At 36.8% G+C, this 27,496-nt stretch overlaps 1 protein-coding gene across 3 annotated transcripts in view; it reads right to left on the bottom strand.

The window, feature by feature from the left end:
- ANK2 (ankyrin 2) overlaps positions 1 to 27,263 on the bottom strand; it is a 351,461-nt gene extending 324,198 nt beyond the window's left edge. For 2 of the 3 annotated variants that reach the window (XM_073237157.1, XM_037001145.2), the window contains exon 1: positions 27,110 to 27,262. In XM_073237157.1, the coding sequence (XP_073093258.1) occupies positions 27,110 to 27,193 (84 nt within the window). In that variant the 5' untranslated portion in view covers positions 27,194 to 27,262. Of the gene's footprint in view, positions 1 to 27,109 lie in introns of all 3 variants that reach the window. The other variant, XM_037001140.2, reaches the window with a different exon arrangement.
- Between the last annotated feature and the right edge of the window lie 233 nt (positions 27,264 to 27,496).

Consider the following 27,496-nt stretch of genomic DNA (forward strand, 5'->3'; position numbering starts at 1 on the left):
CCATACAGAGAGTTATAAAGAAAAAAAAATTAAATCACTTATAATTCAATATTCTAGATGTGACCATTTTAACATTTTGATGTGTTTCCATCCAAATTTTTACTATATGTTTTTATCATTTTCAAAATTAACTTTCTTATATCCTGTATTTTCCCTTGACATTACACAGTGAGAATCTTTCTATGCTATATATTTTCCATAAATATTAATTTAAATGGCTGCAATTTCTTCTCATATGGATATACCAAAATATGTTTATCTATGTTTCTACAGTTCAACAGTCAGGTTTATTTTGCTATTGATAAATAATGCTGCAATATCTACTTAAATAAATCACTCAAGTTTCTGATTACTTCCTTAGTCATATTCCTAGAGAGGGCATTACTAGGTGAAGGAGTATTAAGATTTTATGGCTTTTGACAATATTGACAAGGTATTTTTAAGAAAGCACAAGCAATATATAAAAAAGGACCTTTTATATATAGTGAAAACTATTATGTTTCATATTTACACTTTAATTTGATAATCCAAAAGTATATAAATAGTTTTGAAATTTATTTTATTTTTAAAGACACACAGAGAATGAGATTTGAAGTCTCCTTTTATAAAACCCTATATGACTGAATGAAGATACACTGAGTTGAAACACAATAGAGTCTAAAATGTTACAGTTGCTCCTGTTTGATGCAAAATAAATACAGGAAGAGATAAAATGATATGAAACATGAAGGTAATTAAACCATCTTTTAGTCATACTATAAACCCTCAAGTAGAAGATTTCATGGTGTCTTAACATAAATCAATGTATTTCTCCCCCTTATTTGTCAGAAAGAGATTTCAAATTTGTCAACTTCAGTATTTAAACTTCTTTATCTCCATATATTACAAATTATCTTAGTTCCACTTTACATGGAAATGCAATGAAGTCACTGACTAGTCACAGTTGCAAAAGTTCACTGATAAACTGAGCATGAAAATATTCCCATGTAGCAGACTTACAACAGGTCATTTGTTATCTGATTTTTCTTAGCCCACTGAATCACCTCACAACAAACATCACTTATTTTCTTTTCCCCTCTCCCTTCCCTTCTTCTTTCCTTCTCTAATGCTCAGTAACTAAGACAAAAAAAAAAAAATTCCAGGACCAGTTAAATCAGACACTAATGATGTTTCTTGTAAAAAAAAAAAAAGTACTGAATTATTTCTTCCACAAAAATGCAACATGATCAATAATGAAATACCAGGGATTGCATGTTTCAATGCTTAGGATATGAAATTCAATAATGAATACAAAATCATTTTCTAGTATTATCCCTTCATAAAGCTTGCTTGATTCAGTGGATCAGTATCAAAGCTTAGGGATAAATTAACAGTTTGGTTTTATATAATACTGATATTGGAAAAAAGCTATCAATTCCTAAGAACTGAATGCCTAAGAGCCATGTTTTTTCAAAATGACGTATTCTTAGCAACAACAAAAGAATCTCCTGGGATTTTTTTCTCAGCCGATTCCTGAGTCTTTCTCCAATTTACTGAATTAGAATCTCGGGAACTTGAGGTTTGGAACATACATTTTGAACAACATTCTCAAATATTCTTTTGCATGCTAAAGTTCAAGAAAGGCAGATGATTTCTATTAACTAAAGCATATTAACTCTTGTTGCTAAATATCAAGCTAAGGATATTTAGATGGATCACCAAATCCAATCCAATGAGAAAAGGAATGTTTTAATAATTATTTGTAAATACACTGCCTTCCTTAGATCAGAGGCACTGTTGGAAAACAGCCACCCATATAATATTCTACCATTTAGCAAAACTTCTCTGAATCATTATTTACAGTTACTTGTTTATTCAGATTAAAGAGGTAAATAATGCTTAAGTATCCAAGCTAGACCATTTTTATTTGTACTGCAGGTTCACTCTGGCATCTGTGTTTCCATGGATGGAGTTTTCCAGACCCTTGCATTTCTTTCCCATGTGCCATATGCTACCCAAACCTGTGTACAGTGGGATGGCAGGGACACAGTATATTGGATTATACTGGGTTTTTAGAAGTGATTTTGAGGACAGCACTTGAAAAACACAGAAAATATTACCAAGGTCTAAAGTGAAAAGATCCTTAGCCAGGACATGGGATTGGAATTGGAGAGGAATATCTCAACAAAGTCACAGGAATTGAAATGTATTAACGACAACTAAGTAAATTATTATATGTTGATATATATAGTGTGATAGATATAGAAAGGTATCTGATTAAAGGAAATTATTGCCTATCAATACTATTCTTTCTTTGCATTCATAGTCAAGTAAAAACTTAATTAATTGAAACACATGTGTACTTCTCTATTTCCCTTAATTGATTAGAGCTAATTATGTAAGAGTTATTGAGATACTAAAGTAGTGTCTCTAAGACTTTACTGCATATATATATATATATATATATATATATACATAAATCTCTTTAAAAGGCATATTTTGATTCATTAGGTCTGGAGTGGGATGTGAGTCCTACATTTCTCAGTTATAGATGATGCTAATGCTACTCATCCTGAAGACCACATACTTGAATAGCTGGGTACTAAAGTGAACTTTAAAATCTATGCCTAGTTCACCATATATTAGGTACTTTCAACATTGTTTTAGGAGTAATGTTTAGAGCATGAGAAAAAAATTGTTGAACTATCCCATTTCATAAATGTATCTGAGTTCTTATAAGCTAGCTAAAATTAGAAATTCAAGGTAACTTTCATAATAGCAATCAATCATGTATTCTTTTTCTCATAATCATGTCTTGGTTATTCAATGGTCACAAAGCTGGCTCCAGCCCAGCCTTGCCTTTGATGCGCTTCCTTGATAGCGGTCCACCAATCAAAATTTTACACATTTAAAGTCCATGGAAATGACTTCCTTCATGAAGTTTTTCCTGGTAGTCTCAAGGAAATGAAATTTCCTCCTCCTTTTAAAATTCCACACGTTTCAAGAAGACAAATGATTAAAAACTGTGTCCTTTGTACATCAGTTGGGAGTTGGCCATACCTTTTCACTTTCTTTTAGATCAGATGTTCATTCTCAAGTCTGGTCATACATTATGCACATGAGAAGACATATGAAAAAATATTGAGGTCACAAGCCTCACCCTAGACCAATTAAATCAAAATCTCTGTGGAGTGAGACTCAGGCATCAGAATTGTTTTAAAGTTCTCTTTGAGGATTCCAATGCACAGTCCCAGCTGAGAATCCCTGTCTTGGGTAGTAGGCTTTCCACAGGCTGGCACTAGGTCTTAGCCATAAACATCTGTCACTAGGTCTTAGCTGTAAACATCTGTACCAGTACAATCAATTCACCTCAATACATTTTTACTGAGGACCTTGAACATAGCAGGCACTTAATACACATTATATTATAACACTGAAATTTACCATATTTGAACACCAGGAAAAAAAGGGAAGCACCCCAATCGACAATTTTTATTATTCTTCACAACACATTCTCTAATGAAATACTGTCTAGAAAAAGAGACCAAATCTTTTGTGTGAGAAGATTTTGAAGTTGCTGATATATTCTTCAACTCCTCTGCCATTAAATCTTCACTCCGTAGAGTAGGATTTTCCATGTGACTGGGTCCAATGTACTTTCCTTCGTTCAGAAAAGCACTTTTCTCCTCCCTTCAGGATGAATAGATATTACAAATCATTAATGGAATTTTCAGCAGCAACCATACTGGAAATAATCAGCTGGCATCCAAGGTAAGGCATACTTTTTGCTGCTGTCAAACAAAATTAATCACAAGCTTCCAGCATGCTGAGCAGAGGCAGCCTGGGCCCCATTGGATGAGGTGTTTCTATGGCATGGCAGCAGTCGATCATCAGCAGGAAATCCAAGCTGTTTTCAGAAACACAGAAATGGGTTGCTTCTTTCCCTCTTCCCTTTCTACTTTTTAATTTCTAAGGAGAGTCTCCTGACAGTGCAGCTAGCAGATTTTCTTACCGCAGAAACTTGAGAGGAGGGTGTTTTAAAAGCTGACCGTAGACAGGAATGCCATTCTCCTTGCTTTGTTCTCCCTTTGGCCTACTGTCTTCTGCACAGACTCAGAGAATGACTTAAATAATTCAGGCTGAGTCCTAGTTTCACCTGGGTACTAGGCTGTCCTGACAGTATTAGTCAGAGATATCAGGCCTGGTATTCTTCAGTGCTATTTAGGATAAATCTAAATTGAATATATTTAATCAATGAGTTAATCTACTCATTGTTTAAAAAATAAATTAACCAAGTGACATTCACGTATTTGGGTACTGTGCAAAACTCCAAGAATTAAGACACAGTTTCCATGACACAGACATGAAGACAGGCAGGCCTACCAATAGCAAAATGTAATTGGCATAAATTCTGTAACAGAAAGCATTTGAGTAGGGACACTGTAATATCTACAGTTACAGCACCCAACATACAGTCTAAACACTTGCTTTGAAAAATGGAAAGGCAGGACAAAAATTTTTTGAAGTAACTTTATTTTCAGGGGGAAAAAAAAGAACATCAAAGAGGTCATCTTGGTAATTTCTTATGCTTACTGTTTGGCTGAGTATTGCATAAAACATTGTCATTGCCTAAATAGCTCCCACAGTATCCCGACATGGCTCAGCCAAGATGTTCTCACAACCTATTCCCCACCACACTTCTAAGAAAATAGTCTTATTTTCTAATCTTCTAATTTTGAAACTATCTCATGCTCCTCTTATGTATACATCACAAAGCCAGTCTGGCAGGAAGATTGACATTTGAACACTTGAATAGATTGGCACCAGAATCTGTAGCATTCAAAGCACAGCTTTCCCCTAGAAATCCAACTGTATATGGTGCTCAAATCTGCTTGTTATATGACTCCATGTGACTGAGTCTCTGAGTATTTTCAGCCATGCTAGAGAAACCCTGGAGAAGGGATCTGGTTTGAGCATGTGAAGACTGACAGAAAAGCTGGGCTTTACTGTCCTTTCTCATACCAAGTGGCCCTTAGATTATCATGAAGCCAGAGTCCTCTTCTACATATGTCAATAGGGCAATGATAAAAGTGGTGGTTTTAGCTTGTAAATGCCTACTCAAGATACTTGTCTCTCTATCTATGTCTCTGGCTATATAGTGCTGATTTTATTCAAAATAGGGGAGAGGTAGAGTGTATTGCTATGGAAACCTAGACCAGATTATAATAAACTACTATGACATCTAGAAAGAAGCAATAAGTCCTAGTAGGGCTAAGGCTAGTGAGTAGCGAAGAGTAAACATGTTAGTTGATCAAGAAAAGAGGGATTCTAGCTTAAGGAGGAGGTGGATTTAAGTCTGGGAGGAGTTACCTTGGCAGCCAGGGTAGGCTGCAGTACAGGTAAGGCACATGGGGATGTTCATGAAGCTCTGCCTGATCCTTGATCTGAGCAGGGGACCATGCTGTGCATCTCTTTTGCCACCCTTTAAAAACATGTAACACAGCCTTTAGCACAGTGAGCTGTGATTGCTGTTTATCATCTAGCCTACGATCATGTCAGTGACTGACTTTGAAACCATGCCGGAGACATCAGGCCTGAGCTTCTGTCAACTTGTATGTTAGGAGAGATTTGTTTTTAAATAAATGTGAATCAATTTAGATATGTACAGTATACATTAGAAGAAGTTTTTATTTTAGGACTATGGGATGGTTGTCATCTGAAGTTAAAATGAATCCAATCTTATTTTTAGGGCTTTATCCTGTCTGTTACTTCTTTCTAAATAAATCTAACTAGACATTCTTGACTCATAACTTCTTTGGTGTGTTAGTCTCCCTTATTCATCATCATTACTGTCATCAAAACTTGATGTTATTATGGGTACTCAGGATTTACTAAATAACTAAGCATACGCATTTATTTCAAATATTCCAAGGGCTTATTGTCTTAGACAGAAAAGATCAAGGCAGAATAGGATGTTAATGACATACACCATAAATTAATTGAATTAATACTCAAGGGTTTTTAAAAGATTCAGCACAGTCAATGAAAGCAGTGAGTAAAATCAAGAAAGTTACACAAGGGAATAGAGCCACTGGGTGTCCAAGGAAGGAAATACAGGATAGCCCAACTGAGCAAGAGTGGTTGTTTCTCAAGGAAAAAAAAAAAAAGAGTGTTTGATATAAACATGAGCAACTTTTTCCTGAACACATCTCCTTGGACAAGGGAAACAAAAGCAAAAATGAACACATGGGACTACATCAAGCTAAAAAGCTTCTGTATAGCAAAGGACACCATCAACAGAACAAAAAGGCTTCCTACAGTATGGGAGAATATATTTATAAATGACATTACTGACAAGGGGTTAACATTCCAAAATATATAAAGAACTCACATGTTTCAACATCCAAAAAGCAAATAACCTGATTAAAAAATGAGCAGAGCATATGAACAGACACTTCGCCAAAGAAGAAACTCAGATGGCCAAGAGCAACATCAAAAGATGCTCCACATCACTAAACATCAGAGAAATGCAAATTAAAACCACAATGAGATGTCACCTCACACCAGTTAGGATGGCCAACATAGAAAAGACTAGGGACAACAAATGTTGTTGAGGATGTGGAGAAAGGGGAACCCTCCTACACTGCTGGTGGGAATGTAAACTAGTTCAACCATTGTGGAAAGCAATGTGGAGGTTCCTCAAAAAACTAAAAATAAAAATACCATTTGACCTGGGAAGTCCACTCCTAGGAATTTACCTGAAGAAAACAACTTCTTAGATTCAAAAAGACATATGCACCTCTATGTTTATCGCAGCACTATTTACAATAGCCAAGATATGGAAGCAACCTAAGTGTCCATCAGTAGATGAATGGATAAAGAAGAGGTGGTACATATACACAATGGAATACTATTCAGCCATAACAAACAAACAAATCCTACCATTTGCAACAACATGGATGGAGCTAGAGGGTATTATGCTCAGTGAAATAAGCCAGGCAGAGAAATACAAATACCAAATGATTTCCCTCATCTGTGGAGTATAACAACAAAGCAAAACTGAAGGAAGAAAATAGCAGCAGACTCACAGACTCCAAGAAGGGACTAGTGGTTACCAAAGAGGAGGGGTAGGGGAGGGCAGGTAGGGAGGGAGGGAGAAGGGGATTGTAGGGTATCATGATTGGTGGACATGGTGTGTGTGGTGTCACAGGGAAGACAGTATAGCTTAGAGGAGACAAATATGTACTCTGTGGCATCTTACTACACTGATGGACAGTGACTGCAATGGGGTATGGGGGAGACTTGTTAATAAAGGTGAATGTAATAACCACATTGTTTTTCATGTGAAATCTCCGTAAGAGTGTATATCAATGATACCTTAATAAAAAGAAAGTGTTTGGTTGGTTCCAAAATTATACTGATAGACTCAGAGGGCAAATGGACACCCTGTCTTCCAGTCAAACTTACTGCTTTCCTGATGCCAACAACAGGAAGTTAAAGTAAGTGCATTTTTGTTGGGATTCAACCTCAGAGTCACTAAGTTTAGTCAGAATTAGAAGAAGAAGTTCAAACATAGGACAATGCCATTTATACTAATCAACCCCTGAGTAAAAGATGCCAATTAATCCTGTGCTTGGATAACACCACTGCTTTTCTACTTAGGACCCATAGTTTCATGAACTTTAGTGATGTCAAGATCTTTTAAATGATAAAGTGACAATGTTGGTATTCTAGGAATAAAGCTTGTTCTAGCACTAGCCCAAAGTTTATCAACTTTGTCTAGAAGAGAAAGCATACCAAGACAAGAGAAATGGATAAAAGAAGGCCCATTCTAATTTAGAGAAAATAAGACACAATCTCTCTGAACAGAAAGGCATGAAGAAGAGAATTTTCTGTGCCAATTCTGTATAGTGTCCACACAGGATCAGGACCAGGTGTAAACACTGAAATGTGGACTGACCCTGAACACATGAGTAAAGTGACAATGTTGACTGGGACACCCAACCGGGCTTGGAACGAGATGAGTTAGATTGTTCTGGTCAAGTGTCAGCACAAAGAGAGACAATATAAAGCTGGAAAGCCCCCATGCCTAGAGAACAAGGTGAAGGGGAGAAGGTCCCCAGAGCCAAGCAGAAGAAAAAACCACTGGCAGCAGCACAACAGGCTGAATAGTCATGCAGCTCTTTGGGGAGGCCAGGTGGGAGTAATAAGTAGGCACTGAGGTAAAGCTGAAAGTGAGGAGCTGGAGAGATGCACTGATAGTCAGCATAACAAGGGACAGTCACCTGTGGTCCCAAGGTTAAAGAGAAACATTACACTTTAATGGAAAAGTTTAGCACAAATGATGATGTAATAAAGAGATGAGCAGCTCTTTTCTTGTCCTATTCAGTTTCATTTGGTAGCAAAATAATCAGTTTAAGGTACCATATAGTTGTGCCAAAGGCCAAATGCATTATTTGACTTCTAACAGTGACTGCAACATGCACGTCTTATGAGCTTATACTGGATTTCCTTGCATTACCCTTGACTTCCCTGAACTAGGCTTTCTTCTCTCGGTCTTCACGCAGTATGTTGCTATCACCAGCTTTCCGCTGTAGCCTGTGCGGCAGACCTGGATGACGGCCTGCTCTCATTTGGCTCATTTGATGGTCCGTGCCAGTAAATTTTTTAATCCTGCTCTCCAGGTGGCAAGGTTGTTTTATAACAAATTGCTGGCTAATTAGGGCATAAATGTTCTTTTCTTTATTTCTCCCTGACCTTGCTAATTCTCCTCTCCTTGCTGATAACATGCCCCCCACAGTTTGTTTCTCACTCCTTGTTTTACAGTCTCCTCTGAGATCTGCTTACATCACTTAGTACTGCCAGGATTTAATCTTCATTTCCAATTTTGTTCATCTGCTTAGGCTGACATTCTTTACTTAATTTTGTACTTTTTTAGTATTTCCTTAAACCTGAAGTGAAGTTTATTTATTATAAAATTGTCTACCTTTTCACATCAACAAAAAGAAGGACAAAAACCACATCATCATCTCCATAGATGCCGAAAAGCATTCGACAAAATTCAATGCCCATTCATGGTAAAAACTCTCAACAAAATGAGTATAGAAGGCAAGTACCTTAACATAATAAAGGCCATATATGACAAATGTGCAGCCAACATCATACTTAACAGCAAGAAGCCAAAAGCCTTTCCTTTAAGATTGGGAACAGGACAAGAATGTCCTCTCTCTCCACTTTTATTCAACATAGTTCTGGAGGTCCTCGCCACAGCCATCAGAAAACACAAAGAAATAAAAGGCATCCAGATTGATAAAGAAGTTAAACTGCCACTGTTTGCAGATGACATGATACTGTACATAAAAAACCCTAAAGACTCCACTCCAAAACTACTAGAACTAATATTGGAATTCTGCAAAGTTGCAGGATACAAAATTAATACACAGAAATCTGTTGTATTCCTATACACTAATGATGAACTAACAGAAAGAGAAATCAGGAAAACACTTCCATTCACAGCTGCATTAAAAGAATAAAATACCTAGGAATCAACCTAACAAAGGAAGTGAAAGACCTATACTCTGAAAACTACAAGACACTCAAGAGAGAAATTAAAGAAGATAACAATAAATGGAAACACATCCTGTGCTCATGGATAGGAAGAATTAATACTGTCAAAATGGCGATCCTGTCTAAAGCAATCTACAGATTCAATGCAATCCCTATCAAAATACAAACAGCATTCTTCAATGAACTAGAGCAAATAGTTCTGAAATTCATATGGAAACACGAAAGACATCAAATAGTCAAAGCAATTCTGAGAAGGAAAAATAAAGCTGGGGGGGGTTATGCTCCAAGACTTGAAGCTCTACTACAAAGCCACAGTAATCAAGACAATTTGGTACTGACAAAAGAACAGAACCATTGACCAATGAAAAAGATTAGAGAGCTCAGATATAAACCCAAGAATATGTGGTCAATTAATATATAATAAAGGAGCCATGGACGTACAATGGGGAAATGACAGCCTCTTCAACAGCTGGTGTTGACAAAACTGGACAGCTACATGCAAGAGAATGAAACTGGATTATTGTTCAACCCCATATACAAAAGTAAACTCAAAATGGATCAAAGACCTGAATGTAAGTCAAGAAACCATAAAACTCTTAGAAAAAAACATAGGCAAAAATCTCTTGGACATAAACTTGAGCGACTTCTTCATGAACATATCCCCCCGGGCAAGAGAAATGAAAGCAAAGATGAAAAAGTGGGACTATATCAAGCTGAAAAGATTCTGTACAGCAAAGGACATCATCAATAGAACAAAAAGACATCCTACAGTATGGGAGAATATATTCATAAATGACAGATCCAATAAAGGGTTGACTTCCAAAATATATAAAGAGCTCACATACCTCAACAAACAAAAAGCAAATAATCCAATTAAAAAATGGGCAGAGGAGCTGAACAGACACTTCTCCAAAGAAGAAGTTCAGATGGCCAACAGCATCATCAAAAGATGCTCCACATCACTAATCATCAGAGAAATGCAAATTAAAACCACACTGAGATATCACCTCACACCAGTAAGGATGGCCACCATCCAAAAGACAAACAAAAACAAATGTTGGATAGGATGTGGAGAAAGGGGAACCCTCCTACACTGCTGGTGGGAATGTTAACTAGTTCAACCATTGTGGAAAGCAATGTGGAGGTTCCTCAAAAAATTAAATACAGGAATTCCACTCCTAAAAATTTACCCTAAGAATGCAGCAGCCCAGTTTGAAAAAGACATATAAACCCCTATATTTATCACAGCACTATTAAAATAGCCAAGAAATGGAAGCAACCTAAGTGTCCATCAATAGATGAATGGATAAAGATGTGGTACATATACACAATGGAATATTATTCAGCCATAAGAAGAAAACATATCCTACCATTTGCAAGAACATGGATGGAGCCAGAGGGTATTATGCTCAGTGAAATAAGCCAGGTGGTAAAAGACAAGTATCAAATGATTTCACTCATCTGTGAAGTATAAGAACAAAGAAAAAAACTGAAGGAACAAAACAGCAGCAGACTCACAGAACCCAAGAATGGATTAACAGTTACCAAAGGGAAAGGGACTGGGGAAGATGGGTAGGAAGGGAGGGACAAGGGGGAAAAAGGGGCATTACGATTAGCAGACATATTTGTGTGGGGGGGGTGTCACTGGGAAGGCAGTATAGCACAGAAGAGACAAGTAGTGGCTCTATAGCATCTTAGCATGCTGATGGACAATGACTGTAATGGGGTATGTGGTGGGGACTTGATAATGGGAGAGAATGTAGTAACCACAATGTTGCTCATGTGACTGTATATTAATGATACCATAATAAAAAGAACTGCATTGAAAAAAAGAGAAGAAATACTATTTGACCTGGGAATTCCACTCCTAGGAATTTACCTGCAGAAAACAACTTCTCAGATTCAAAATGACATATGCACCCCTATATTTATCGCAGCACTATTTATACTAGCCAAGATATGGAAGCAACCTAAGTGTCCGTTTAGTAGATGAATGGATAAAGAAGATGTGGTACATATACATAATGGAATACTATTCAGCCATAAGAAACAAATCCTACCAATTGCAACAACATGGATGGAGCTAGAGAGTAATATGCTCAGTGAAATAAGCCAGGTGGAGAAAGACAAACACCAAATGATTTCCCTCATTTGTGGAGTATAACAATGAAGCAAAATTGAAAGAACAAAACAGAGCAGACACACAGACTCCAAGAAAGGACTAGCGGTTACCAAACAGGAGCAGTGTGGGAGGGCACCTTGGGAGAGAGGGAGAAGGATATTGAGGGGTATTATGATTGGCACACATGGTGTGGGGGGTATCATGGGGAAGACAGTATAGCACAGATAAGCAAATAGTGGATCTGTGACATCTTACTACCCTGATGGACAGTGACTGCAATGTCGTTGGTGACTCGAAAATATGAGTGAATGTAGTAACCACATTGTTTTTCATGTGAAACCTTTATAAGAGTGTATATCAATAACACCTTAATAAAAAAAAGTGTCTACCTTTTTTGACTCATAGCCGTGCATTATTTTCACTGTAATACATTAATACACTGTAATGTCATTTCTACTTATTCTCTTAATCCTCATATGTTAATAAACTCTGTATCTGAAATCTGAATAATACATTTAAATGCTCCATTAAGAATTTTTCTAATCCCTTACTAAGTTAGTGTTATGTATTTTTTTACTTTTCATGATGTTACAAAGTTGAAATTTCCCAGTTTTTGTGAGATGCCTATTTATACAACATTCACAATATATCAAATGAGAGATGTAAATAAGGGTAACAAATTTAAAGGACTTCCAGTATACAAATTACTTAAAAGTAATAAAGTAAATATTCTCATAATTTCCAGCATCACTTATATGCAACACATCCATATTGAAATAAAAACTGCCTTAAATTTTGTGTGTCTTTAAAATTCTTCATTATGTGTGAAATTCACACATATGACCTGAAAAACCTTAAAGATGTTTATCTGGTTTTCATGGGGAATTATTAGAAGATTTGTTTTTGTTGAAAAGCTGTGTCTATAAAGTTCACATCTTTCTAAAACTCAGGGGGAAACCTGAATAAAAAGAAATAAAGATGCAGTGGCAATGATTTGTTTGGGTTTTCTTTGGGAATAATTGCCCAGATGATCTCTTTAATTTGTATTTGCCCCAGGAACTGGACATACTTAGATCGGCGTGCTTAGAAAACCAACAGGCATTACTGAGCAGTACCAGAGACACAGTGATTGTGCGACCAGGACAGACAAGACAGCAAGCTTGGTCCACCTAACCAGAGGGAAAGATGTGATCAGTTAACTTATTTCACAAGAGTCACAAGGCCTGCACAGTGTTACAAAACTAGGCAGACTTAGACTCAAGCTCAGAGGAACTCGTTAGACTCTAAGCCTGGCATTCACATGTGTGGAAATCATACCTAAAGGTTAGAAAGGAGAACATTTTTTTCCCAATTCCAGGATCCCTTCTACCTTCTTTTATTATCTCCATCCTGAGACCTACTCTCTTAGTTTTTCCTGTTGCTGTGTCATTCCAGACTCTGCCCTCCACCTGTGAGTGATTTCATTCCTTCTCATGATTTCAACCTCTCAATATACTGGTGGTTCCTAAAATTATATCTGTCCTGACCTTTCCCACAAATGTCACACTTCAAATGTTTGCTGGACTTTTCTGTCTGCATGTCCCACAAGTGAAAATCAGAACCCAGTACCTCTCTCTCCCCGTGAACCTGCTCCTCCTTTTCTAATGGTTGTGTCCTACCAGACACCGAATCATTAGAGTTGGACACCTAGGTGTCATTTTTGACTCTTGCTTCTGCTCTACTCCACCCACCACGATGTCCACTCAGTGGCCTATCAGACTAACTTTATCAGTCCCTCCCTTTCTAATCCTACCACTACATCTTAGCTCATTCCCCTATCCTATCTCTCCAGCAGCATAGATCCCAAAATAAAATCTTTCTCCAGACCTTCCCATTCTATGCAGTCTACACAGTGATGAAAAATAAATAAATCTGGCCATATTACCCCATGCTTAAAGCCTTTCAAAGTCTTCTCTTTACCCAGCATAAAATCCAAGCTTATTAACATGATGAGGTACAATACTCTTACTACTGCTGGCATCTTCAGCCTCATTTACCATATGTCCTACTTATTTTTCACTTTGCTTTCACAGAAAATTTACGTAGTGTTCGCTATTGCCAAGTCCTATATCAAGCACTTTACATATATTAACTCACATGATTCTCATAGAAACCCTATTAGTGGGTCCCATAATTATCTCAGTTTTTACAGGTGAAGGAATTGAGGCACAGAGAAGTGAGTTACCTGCCCAAAGTCAAACCCTTTGCACAGGTCAGAGCTTGTCCAGGTCCAGACTCCATGCTCTACTCCCCTTATGTCCCTCCTCCCTGGCTGTGCAGTCCTGTTTTTACTTCCCCACGATAGACTCTTGCTTTACCTTCTGTCAGAAATGCTTCTGTTGCACCTGTGACTGACTGACTTCTAACTTAGCTTTTAAAGCTCAACTTAGCCATCATAGTGTGCAGTAACTCAGTCCTTGTAACTTGCAGGTGTTATGAGCCTGGCCTCTTCTTCTTCCTCACAAGGGCCTTTGCTCTACTCCTAAAGTAGGGGATGGATATTTCCATAATTGCATTTAGCATCTAGTACAATAATCATCTATTTAATGAGAGAGACATAACCTTGCCACCAAGGAATATATCTCCCTCATGTTTGTGTTTTGTATTTTGCACAGCACGATGTCTGACCATTAAGCATTCAGTGTATGTGTGCTGGGAGAAGAAAGAATGAATAAAAGGATAAGTAAAGGGCACCCCCACTAGTAACCAAGAGCCCTTGCTAGTAACAGTGCCACAGTAACTGAACTTCAAGCAGTTATAGAATGAGTCCATTACCCTCTGCAGTCAGCTTACAAAAACTGCAAGAAGCCTCAGACAGAGAGAGGCAGAGGGAGAGAGTGTGTGTGTGTCTGTTGCAGCAGAAGGCTAAAAGGATCAAGGTGGGAAGGGGCTAAAAATTGAACCTATACACAGACTAAGTAAAAGCAAGCACATTTATAAGACTAATGTGTGCTAATGGCTCAACAAATCCATATATAGTTTCCCCATAACGTCTTGATTTTTCACTACCCTTTTAGGTTGTTTTAAAGTCCTTATTTAAAAAGGTCTTAAGGTATCATCACAAAATATATACCTGAGTTCAGGAGACTACAGCCAAGCACAAATGACAGCTAAAAGACAGCCCTGTTGGGTGGTACTAATAGGACAAGTTTTCAGAAAGCATTTGATTACTAAATATTGGGAAATTAGCTTTTGAATAATTTTTCAGATGAAAGCTTAGTCCATTACTTGGTGTTAGAAACATGGCTTATCCTGTCAGGCTGACCCAGTTTTACTTCATAGAGCAGATAACGGGCATTTCTAAAGTACCTCTCAAAATCAACACTTCAATGCTCTTTCCCATTGCTAGGCTTTGATTGCTCTTTAAGATGACCTTTAAGCCATACAAAGGTCACTGTTCTAGGAGTCAGTAGACAGGAAGTCTAGGACTGTCTGCCATTAACTACTTACTTGATTTTGGCAAATGTGCTTGACTTCTCTGGATCTCAGTTTCCTCAAGTAAAATAAGATATTTGGGTTTGTAAGTTTTAAGCTAATTCCAGCTCTATTTTAAGCTACTTGCAGCTCTAAAAGTTTATACTCTCAAAGAAACTAGTGTGGATCAGACACTAAAGTCACCTGCATGCCTACACACATATGCACACACTCAAACACATGAGAGTGAGAAATCACATATATACAGATTTTTCAATAATGAATTAATAGTTACCTCTATTACACACATAGAATAAGTAATATTTCTATGTTTCTTTGGAATTTGAGGGCACTATATATTTTTTTATTTCAATTCTAGAATTTTTTGTTGGAGACTCTCCAGATGCATATGAATATTGTTAATTCATGACACAGCTAGTAAATAAAAATTAGTTTACTTCTCAAGGAACCATACAAGGCAGTAATTTTCACAGTAGTTTGCATTTTCTCAAAAATGGGGAAGCGGGGGTGGAGGTTAAGACTCTGTAGCAAGGCTCACAACCACAAATTAAGCCACTAGAGAGAGGTAGCTAAGCTGGGCTGACAGGGGGAAAGATGGGGGACGAATGTCATGGCAAAGCCAGAAGGTGGCTATGTGCCACTGAGGTGCAGAGCCTGCCCTCATTAATCCTAGCTGAACCCTGACTGACACCACCTGCTGTTCTGTGTATGCTCACAGAACAACTGGCACCTGCATATCGGAAACAAGATTAAAACAGGCACAAAATCCCACCAGCATGGTAAGCCATATAGAGTATTCTTGAGGGAGCTTAATCTGCACAGAGAGATGATGAGGTGGGGGAAGGGACCTTTTCTACTGTTAGATTCACAGCAAAATGCTCCTGTGTCATGCCAAACTCTAAAGGGCTTCACGTTCCTAAAGAAATGACAAGGCAACATTTCTCTAAAATAAGTAATATATATTTAACACCTAAGAACAATGCAGTTTAAACTAAGCTGTTATTAGTTCCAAAGATGTAAAGTTCCAAATATAACTTTCAATAGGAGGAAAGCCCTCTGTACATACCAATTGAACAAAAAAACTGGTTTTCTATTCATAAAAAAACTCAAATTTCAGTTTAATGTTTTAGGTCAACTCAAAAATAAAACACTCTATTAGATCAGCTGAGTGGTGAGCTATTCCTAAGGTGCCATTTGAACCATCAAATGAAATACACAAGCACTACTTTTTTCCATTACAAACTAAACAAATTCAAATCTATGTAGCTGAAAATTAGCAAGAAAAAATACCTACTCAAAATAGCCTTGAAATTTTTCAGCCTTGCTTTTACATTTGCATTGAGCCCAGTTTTAAAAAGAGGTAATATTTTTATATTACAACAAATGCCACTTTCCATGACCCAGCTAGTTCATTTCCACACTTACTGTTAATTTTCAAGAAATGTTAAAATTATAATATAAAAAATACCCACGTATAACTGTCAGCAAATGAAAATCATCTGTAACCATTATCATAGTTGTGTAACCTTCTCACAACTAAGAACTTGGCCACACAAAATCAGACTATGAAAATAAATATATCTGTGACACTGAAGAAATACAAACTTTGACTAGACATATGAGAGAAAGTGAATTCAAGAACTAGGATATATTTTCTGAAAAAGCAATGATAAAATTCACCTTACTCAGAATCTATTTTAATAATAACTTATCAAATATTATCTTATCTGAAATATTGGCTGCAGTTTGATTTGAAAATCTTTACTAAATGATAACACAATACTACCATTTAGGAAAAATGGCAAATTTTGTGGTATTTTTTGCTATTATTTAATAATATCCAAAGATTGCATTTGTTATACACCACACACACACACACACACACACATACACATGAATTCATATATATCCCATTGGATATATTCTTATTAATTTTATATTTGATTTCAGAATTTCAGATTCCAAGTAGATATTATACTATAGAACTAGCTGTAACAAAGATACTTATCTGTTTACTTAAACTAGTTTAAGCATCTCATTTCCTCAAGGTCATGTGAGGGAAAAAAAACAAACTTACATGTCATCCTGGTAAGCCTAGGAAAAATAATCAAATTAGTACTGTAGAAAGAAAAGGCAAAATAATAACCCTATTATTAAATATCTGACTTATACAGACTTGAAATTACTGCACAAATAGTAAATGAACGTGTACTACACAGTTGTCATTGAATAGATAAAAAGGATCATTCTTATATCCCAGTATATCCAGTATATTGAAAAAGAAAGCCAGCCATATCTGCTTAAGTATCAATCACTCCTGTGATGTCATTATTTGTATCAAAAAACATTCTAGAAGTGCCACAATGGATCATATTTGCAGTGTCTTGAATTATTCACCATCATTCATTCCTGCAATTCATACAGTATTGAATAATCTCTACTTAATATAAGACTCTTCTGGATGCTAAAAATAATACCATAAAAGGATGATATGTATTCATATGGAAATATACAAAGAGCTGTGTAGCCAACAAATACAAAGTCATTGATTACTGATCACCTTGAAGTGAATTAGAGAAACCATTTCTAACAGTAAAAATACCAAAATGTATATTAATATTACTTTTAAAGTATTAAATTGAAATGTACATGATATCTGAATTATAGATTAGGTCATCCCACAATAGTTCACAGGACTCCAGGGTTGGAATGTGAGACCGCCATCATAGATCCTGACATCCACAAATAAAAATAGCCAATTCCTCCTTAGGGGAGGGAAGCCTGTTTGAATATTTACATACTACATTTATGACTTCCAAATAAATAATCCAGCTTTAGACAAGAATTTAAAGTCTGTACATGGCATGGTATTAGGTTTTTAGAAGGAGGATCGTTCTCTGAAAACAGCAATATGAAAGAACACTTCAAATATCCAGGCAACAATGAATTAGAGTGTGGTTGGTACTTTTTTAAAAAAAAAACTGAAACTTGTTTCTAAGCCATTTCCAATAGTAGTGTATCTGAAACTCAGAATAATCCAAATGTGTATTTATGTGTATACACAATTTTTTCCCAAACTTTTGACTTTGTTTTGGAAAGAAAGAATTATCCTTTTGGAAAGAAAAATTAATTGCTCTGTGAAGGAAAACACACTTCCATTCAGCTAATTCTCTTTACATTTGGAAAACTATAAGATTTTTAAAAAATAATCATCTCTTAAATTATCAGTAAGAAGCAATAAGAAAAGGAACTTCACTTTTCCATTGGACCCTGGCCAGTGATTCAGAAAATTGTTCCAACAGTTGTTCTTTATCTCATCAAGGCATTTTGTCAAAATAAGAGAGTTGCCAGACCTCATTTAACTTTTCGCTGTTGCCCAAAAACTACCTCCCCAAACCAGGCATGGAAGTCACTGGGGTCAGGCCACATGGAACAGATTCAGACCTCCTACCCACTCAAAAATCATTTAAAGTACAGGTTCATACATGGCCCAATAGACAAATGCCTGATTGCCCAATCAGTCCTGATTCTTTAACAACTGGAAAGAGGTCCCTGCTGTGTAATGAGATTATGGAACACATGATAGACTAGTGACCTTTTGAATTAGGACAAGCAACATGAACTCACACACAAATTCCCTTCTATATTGCAGAGGCTATGTTGAGGTTGTCTGCCATTTGACAAAAATAGTTGAAGCACAGATGGAAATACCAACATATAAGGCTTCATTCTTCAGTGTTTCAAGGCTAAAACTGAGAATTCACACCTGGCTTGAATATTATGAGCACATCTGATAATTTTAGTCAAAAATCACATTTAAAAAATATATTTTCCTATTTGGGTTTATGCTTCTGTTTGAACAATATTTGAAAGAAAAATCAATCATAACAGCTTTTACATTCATTGATCAATCAGCAAAGGCATATTGGTGCAATGGGTTTTGGACATAAAGAAACTATTTCTTTAATTCTTGATCTTATTTTAATTTTTTAAAATGTTGTTCTATCAGCATAACACAGGGGTTTGGAGACAGGAAGAATGGACAGTCTGACCTTGGGTAACATCCTGGGTCCATCATTTAGCAGCTATGTGGATTCAAACAGGGGAGTTTTTCAATCCCTTTAGACATCGATTTCCTCATCTTTAATAGAGGGATAATATAGTATACACTTATCAGATAATTGTGAAGATAAAATTAGATAATCTATGTAGAACTCTTAGCACAATGGCTAGCAAATAATACTATGATAAGCTCTTAATATATATTAACTATCATTTATTATTATTGTTGTTATTGTGAAATGTTCCAATGAGATGATTTTTTTCCTAATAAGAATTTTTCTGTAATTAAATTGTTCAGCTTATTGAATAAAACTAATTCATTCAAACAAGTTTGATTTAGATAAACTTCATTATAAACCATTAAAAGACCTCCATTTTACTTTCATTATATTACTATTGTTACTCCTCATATGGACCTTTATGAAGACGTGAATTCCTTTTCATATTGAGAAGATAAGTGATTAGGAGATAATCTTGACACATAAATATGTGTCGATAGCATATCCATTTTTCTGAAAGTGTGGTTTTTGGATAATGGGTTTGGTTTGTACACATCTAACAGTATTCTCCTGCACTGTCCCCCTTTGACTGGCCACCCTCTGAGGTTAAGAATGAAGTCCACGCCCTTGAGACTACATGAAGGTAACTGGCTTGTATGGAATGATAGCAGGTAGGTTAGCACTATGCCCTACATAGCTGAGCAATGTAAACCAAAACGCATTCACCACTCATCCCGTAATTCAATACATGCATTTATTCTGAGAATCAGAGTAGAGCATGGTAATGTGGCACTTGCAAACATTTTATTAATGCTACTCAAATGTGGTTTGCAAAATAGTCTAAAACTGAAAATAAAAGGTTAACTCACACTAAGACTTTTCATAGTCACTATTATAAATCACAGGCTACAAGGAAGTATTTCCAATTACCGACTTTTCAAAGTACAAATTCAAAATTCTCAAAAATAATTTCACACATACACTCCATTTCACTCTGCCACTCATTTCACTTTGTTCTGTATGTTGTCTTGGGAGGACCAAACCCCCTCGACAGAATTAGAGGGTAAACTCTGCAATGCAAATTCTATTACAATATCAGATTTATGTGTTTAAAATTAGGAAACTATAGTACATTGAAACCTACACAAATACTCTGCTCTGCAGATATACCTCAGATTCAAATCTGTTTTAGCCTACTGAATCTGCAGACATATGCATGCCTCCAGAAATGGGTGGAAGAGGATATACCTACATGACATTTCCTTAATTCTTCTCCTCAGCCTGAACTAACATTAGCATCAGGACAGAACAATTTCCTGACTGTGTGTGGGAAGCTTTGACAGCCACACTGAATGGCAGGACAACGTCCCAGCAGCTAACACAGTGCCCTGCACCTAGCAAACCAACCCACAATTAAAGGAGCTCTCCTACGTGTTGGGGAAAACACCTAAATTAAACTGAGTTAAACAAGCTGATTCTTAGAAATTGAAGCTCATTAAGCAAATGTTAGAAATCAAGGTCCTTGTCTTAATGAGTACAAACACAAATTAGTGGGTGGGTGGAAGATAATGATAGTTGTCTGTGAGTTAACAGAAAAAACATGAATAAAACCCAGGTCTGACAACTAAGTAGAAGCTCACCCTCTAGATTTAGGTGTATCATTAACTAGAACATATTTTACCATCTCCCCCCAGTTTTTAAAAATTCACCCTCTCTAAAGGATTGGCAGGTATTTGTAGATTTCAAAGAAAACAAATACCCTACCACACTTACTTGGTCTCAAGTGTATAAAATAGTTTTAAAATTTTTAAATCAAAATATTGTTTCATTTGGTAGTAATCCCACCTCTGCTCTTTCAAGTAAAAGGAATTGAGATGTTAAGTTTGTTTGTTGTAAGGAGTCCTGTCAGAACCCACTGAGACAAAAATAGGTAGTGCTTTTCTTTCTGCTACCAATAGGAATTAGAACAGAATATGAGCAGGAAAGAAAGAAAGCTGTAGGGATATTTATAATTAGTATCTCTGAATCAGGATAAGACAGTAACAAAGACAGATTAAAAATCTTAATTCTATTTCAATATACAATCACATGTTCCTTTAGAAACTCTATTAAGAAGGAAAAAGAAATCTCAAACACTTTAGGAAAGAGTATATAAAAAAGAACCTTCTGTAGAACCTTCTGCAGAACAATTACTGAGAATATACTAAAAAGGTTTCTCAAGAGAATAATTAGAACCAAAGTTGTGAAAGGAGGAGCAACTTTTTATGCGAACTTAATATGCTTAAGCCATATGAAGATACTTGTTTACTTATTTTGTTGTTCCAATCATTTTTCTGGATTTTTCAAAACCAGTTCAGTGACTGTATGGACTGAAAAAAAATCAGTACCAACATAACACAAAATGTAATGGAAACAAAAGGAAGGAAATGAGGGAGTCCTGCCTAGAAGAAGGTTATAGACAACCAGGAAAGAAATCACCTGTGCATATTATTCCAACTAGAGTAAGCATTTTGGAGATTGTGATAAACTGATGAACAATAGGAAGCAACATTGGGGAAAAAAATCTGGAGGAGGTTATCTTAGCATAAGTTGAACCTATAAATACCTTAGAAGCTTTGCAAGAGACACAGAGGAATAGCTTAGCACCTGGTTTCCTTGAGAGAAATGGTTCGAAATACATCATTTGTTAAACAGTAGGAAAAATGTCCATCATTTCTCCAGCACCATCCCTTCATAAAGTCTGAGTCTCCAGCTCCTCATCTACAAAACTGGACAATAATACTCAGTGAGAGTGATTGAAGATTAAATGGGATGGTGTACACAAAGCAATGCTAGGTCCTAGAAAAAGAGTAAGAGTAAGGTGGGGGAAAATGCTTTCTGTGCTCTTGTGTCGCTGCCATTGCCATCCAGACGAATGAAACACACGTAACTCTAAGAGCCGACTAATAATCTAACACATCCAAGATAAATTAGAAATTCTTTCTAAAATGACTCAACTTCATGCCTGCTGACCACATTCAAAAGCAATGGTTCTTAAGTCTGGTGGACATAAGAAGAAGAGTTGGGAGTCCATTAAAAATCCCCAAAAGTGATTGAGCAGGTCTGAAGAGAGTCCTAAGCATTTTGTTCTTTTATAGGCAATCCAGGTACTTCTCATAGTTGTGGGGAGCAGATAGCACTTAACCCTTTAAAAAGGATACTTTAAGATTAATATTTGACTATGACTTTCATATGAAATTAGGAATTAAAAACAGTAATATAAAAGGGGGAGAAAGAGATGAAAACAGGGAGACAGACATAGAAAGTCACAGAATACCAGGGATTTTTCTATCCAATAAAAAAAATTTCATCATCTCTGACAGATGGTCATTTTAAATACCCTCAATGATGGGGAATTGCTGTCTTCAGGCAACACATGCTATTTTGGGTTATGAATTGATGTTTTTATAAATGGTAAATCCTAAGCTATTTGGAAAACTCAAGAAATGGGGATATTAATCAGGATAAATTACACAAGAAAGGCTTTCTAGACCTGATTGAACTAGATTAAAGCACCAACTAAACTCACAACTAATTTGACTGCAAGATGATTTGAACATCTAAATGTTGGATCTGCCTCTTGATTCCATTAAAAAAAGCCATAGTTTCTGTGGAGGCTGTGACAATAACCTTTTACTATGTCTCTCATTCACATTTCAATGGTGCAACATTTCAGTCACACATCTGGCACCACTTTCTTCTGCCCATTTAGGCAGTGGCAAGTAAACAGCAATAAAAATACATATAACCAAAAATACTTTGCCATGTTCATGAATATTTTTAAGTAATGGTCCAGAACCAAACATCTTGAATGAATATAAGGTATCTCACAAAGCCATTTTATCTTACTACTCTGTTGAAATCCATTGTATTGATATTTTAATCTTTATATAGTCATTCCACCAAATAAGAAAAAATAGTTATTAAGCCATTTCATTTGTTTTAGAAGAACTCACAGTTGCTTTGTTATGTGACTGATGCCTGAACATTTTCACTTATGTAAATTATTGAAGGTTCCTGCAGCCTCTTCCAGGACAAATCCACAGTCATGTCATTGAAAAGTGAAAATTGAGAAGTGTGAGGTGCTGCACATCAATATGGCCTTGGGTTATGTTATCTAATTTGCCAGAATATTTCCTGGAATAAGAAATTTTTATAGAGTTGTCTAAGATTTAGAATAAGCTAAAAACTCTGATGCTGATACATTTCTCATAGGTCCCAGTGCTCCTTTTTGGTCCACGAATCCAGCTGAGAATGAGGGTAGTTCCTAGTTCCCCTTCTCCACTGAACCACCACTAGAACGTCGACCCCAAATCTGCACCTTGGGCATGATCTCTGTGATTTAACTGGGCCTTAAGGAAACTATTGCTGAAGTATTACATGAAAAAGGGTTCTCTGAATACATTAGCAACAGTACTATCTGATTTACTTTCTTTGGACACTAAAGAGCACCTAATAATAAATAAATCTCTCTCCAAAAATATCTTTGTGTTCAAGCTTGAGGAAGAGAAAAGCAACTGCAAACATTCAGGAACTGGCCTGGTACTATCAGCTTGACCTTGGCGTTCTCCCACTGAACATAAAAGTTTTACAGAGCGTCATCATTGCTCCAGGTCATACTGTGAGTGTGACAGAACAGGACAAATACGGCACCACTCCCTTATCATGCCTGAACGCAGACAAAACATGAACATTGTCCAAGCCATGAAATACTAGATATCCCCCTCCTCTTACTCAATGAGAGATTGCTGCCTCTTTACCAGCTGCAGCTTTAGCCTGCCCTCCCAGAGCTAAGATCTATTGGGAGACACGATTACAGAACTTCCCAGGCTTTCTGAAACACCCCATGCAGAGTGAGGCCCCACTTTCTTGTTCCCTCCACCAGATTAGTCATCCAAAGCCCAAACCCTGTAAACCCTTGTCAACTCCGTGCCTCATGATGTGCACCCTCCCTCACCGCAGTGAGTCGCTGCCCCCACATATTCAGCCACAGGTGTGTTCCGGGCAGTCTTTGTATGAAGGTTGACAAGCTCAGTTACTGAAGTCAGAACAGACATTATTTTAAAAACCTGAAAGAATTTTCTAACTTCAAGGTACTCACTAAAATTCTAATATAAACTCTTTAAGCTGATTTTCTCACATTGTGGGGTTTGTGGCAAAAGACCCTTTGGTTTTGTCCCTCAGAAGAATTACGTTTATGAGGTGTAGAATAAACAAGATTATGGCTCATCTGTTGAATATTTACTAGAGAAAAAGGCATGTGTTTTCAAGGAATATGATTCAGCATGTTAGATCAACAACCAGGCCACAGTAAGCCTGGTGGTCCATAATCCTGGCTGCCTTATATAATCCTACAGTGGATTCAGTGTAAACCTTTGGTAGAACAACAGACAATAGAATTGGAGTGATACAGCATTGACTTTGCTCAGATTCTTGTTTTCATCCTTAATAGGCTTCTTGTTTTTCTCAAATTTTATCCTTCTTAGGGATGCTTATTTCTTGATTATTGTTTCCTCATCAAAGCACATTTAATGGTACAGTTTCTAAGTATGAAAATTTCAATTACCTGCTCTGCAAAAAGACATGAAGACCAAGGGAGGATGTATTTACATAAATCTCAATAATTTGTACGAGATACAAGTTTCCAAGTACAGCATATAACTTTTGACATTTTGAAATATGACCACTAGCCTTTGCAAAGTACCAATATTATATTCTGCCTCCTTCAAAAATATAAACAGTTTTTCATTCTACGGTGCTCACTCCAAAAAAAAATTTCTATTTAAGAGAACAGTAATGACACTAAAAGTTACTGACATTAACTACATATTAAACACTGCTCAGAATCTTATACACATTATTTCTAATCCTCACAAAATACCAAAAGGTATATACAATTATTCATATTTAGCAGATGAGAATCTGGATCAGAGAATTTAAAGGATATGCTCCAACATGCAGTATTAAAGGACAGTGCTACGATTCAAACCCACTTGAGTCTGACTTGACAAGCTAAGGATGTATATGTGTGTTCTTTTAGATGAAATTACTTTAACACTAAATATTCACTATGTTTTTCCAGCTCATTTGATATGTGTCTCTGAATGCATGCACACACACACACACACACACTCTCTAAAACTTGCTATTAATTGATATAATTTGAAAGCAAGTTTGGGAACGAATTTATTCCTAGAATAAATGCTTGAGAAAAATGGAGCTTAAAAAATATTAAAATTATCACATATGATGGTTTTATCTTCTCCATCGCCTCAAATATTTCAAAATAGCTTTGGTCATGTGAATTTAGTACCATCACTCAGATCTTAAAAATCTCCTTGAAATACATTCTCCACTCCTTTAATAGTTCTGAGTATATTGTTTCTAATGCATCATCACAGAGACTTCAGAGAGAAATTAAGAGGATTTTGAAGTGAATTCAAGCAAAAAAAATCCTTTTTTTCTTTCTTTCTACCTCTCTCTTGCTCTCTTTCTCTTCTCTGTTTGTTTTTCCTCCTTTTTATGTGTTTATCAGTTAACTAACAATCTCAGGGCTGGGAAATCCAGAAATCCTCAGGTACAAAAGGACATTCCACCCGTGTTCCTACCTACCCTGAATTATCCTTCTACCTTTATCAGATTGCATCATTACCTTCATGCTATTAAATTTTTCTCATATGTGGGCATGCTCATTTTTATCAAATTACAAGGCACCACAGAAATACACGAATCCCTTGTTTGCTAATACAATAATCTTTTCAACATCATAAGTTTCAAATTATTTCAAATTTTTCAGATTATGAGACATTTAGACAACAGAGACATTCCATGTTGAAGCACAATGCAATTTCAACACTGTCAAAATGAAAAATATTCCTATCTTCATGATAATTTTTTTTATCATCTCATTCATAATCCAAAATCATCTAACACTGAAACCATAAACACGAGAATCATATCTCCTATCTCTCCCAAATTATCAGCTCAGGGAAGTAAAGGGATTTCAGGAGAATTTATTTACAGGCATCTCTTTCAGAGGTAGGGCTCAAAGTGCTCTGGGAAACTGCAACAGTTACCAGAAGGAGTCAGGCCATAAAGAAAGAAGTGCTGGCATTGGGTGGGGCCGAATAGTTTGCATCTTTTCCCACTGTTTCTCACTGGTATCATTTCCATGAAAATCAAGGGTGTGGGAACGTATGCCAGGGTAAGAAATCCTACAGACTGCTTTGTGTGCCCAGCACCCCCTGGCCCATAATATCTTTAGCTGTTTATCTTAATCAATGAAAGGACTATCACACTAATGTCTGGGAAAACCGGAGAGCAGCTAAACAAACCAAAGAAATATCACGCTGGGGATCATATTTCTCCTGTCACAACAGTCTTTTCTCCTTAGGAAGAATACACTTAGCCTGGAACAGAAAGGCATTTGCTGTCTAGCCATCTCAAGATCATCACCAAGCAAACACATCTGGCCAAAAATCTTCCCTTTATTTCACAATCCACCTTGCTTAACACTTTCTTCTAAACTCACTCATTCTAAAAATAAAATGACTCTCTTTGCACTGGGCTAGCACCAGAAGCATCCATTGGCGGCCACAATCTTCAATAATCCACATGCCCAAAACACATATCTCTGTTTACTCCACCATGCTTCAGTCAACGTATCCACCACGAACCATGCCCGGCTCCTTTCCCATTCTCCAAAAGCAGCAGTTTGCACCTGTCTCTTTAAAAAGCACTACTTGACACTGCTCCAGTCTACAGCTACTCAGAATGCCCCATGGTTTCTAAGTCTCACTGACATCACACTCAAACATACACACATACACATCCATGTATATAGACATTCCTAATTGTGGCAATTTACCTTTTTGGGTCTTTTTCTTCTCTGACTACTGCCATTGAACTTCTCTCCACTGTCGCTTTTCTGAGCTGCATCTTCGTTCATCATTTTGAACAGTTTGAGAAGAAAATAGCTCTGCCATTAAACCCTGCCGCCTGCACAGACCGCCAGCGAGTATACACTTACCGGAGGCAAGCAGCAGGAGGAGGAGGGGTGGGGAAGGGGCGCGCACTGGGAGGGGGAGGACGGTGACGTTGCCATGGCAGCAGCTGCCACAACTGTTTATTTGACTGCATTGTTAAATCTGATTCCACCAATTACCATCAGGGACCGCTTACAATGAAGAAAGCCGTGAAAAAAGAAGGCCAGGGACTCGAATGGTTTGGGGACTCTGCTGGTTGGTTTCTGACA

Source organism: Manis javanica, chromosome 5 (assembly GCF_040802235.1).
Source record: "Manis javanica isolate MJ-LG chromosome 5, MJ_LKY, whole genome shotgun sequence".
Lineage (NCBI taxonomy): Eukaryota > Metazoa > Chordata > Mammalia > Pholidota > Manidae > Manis > Manis javanica.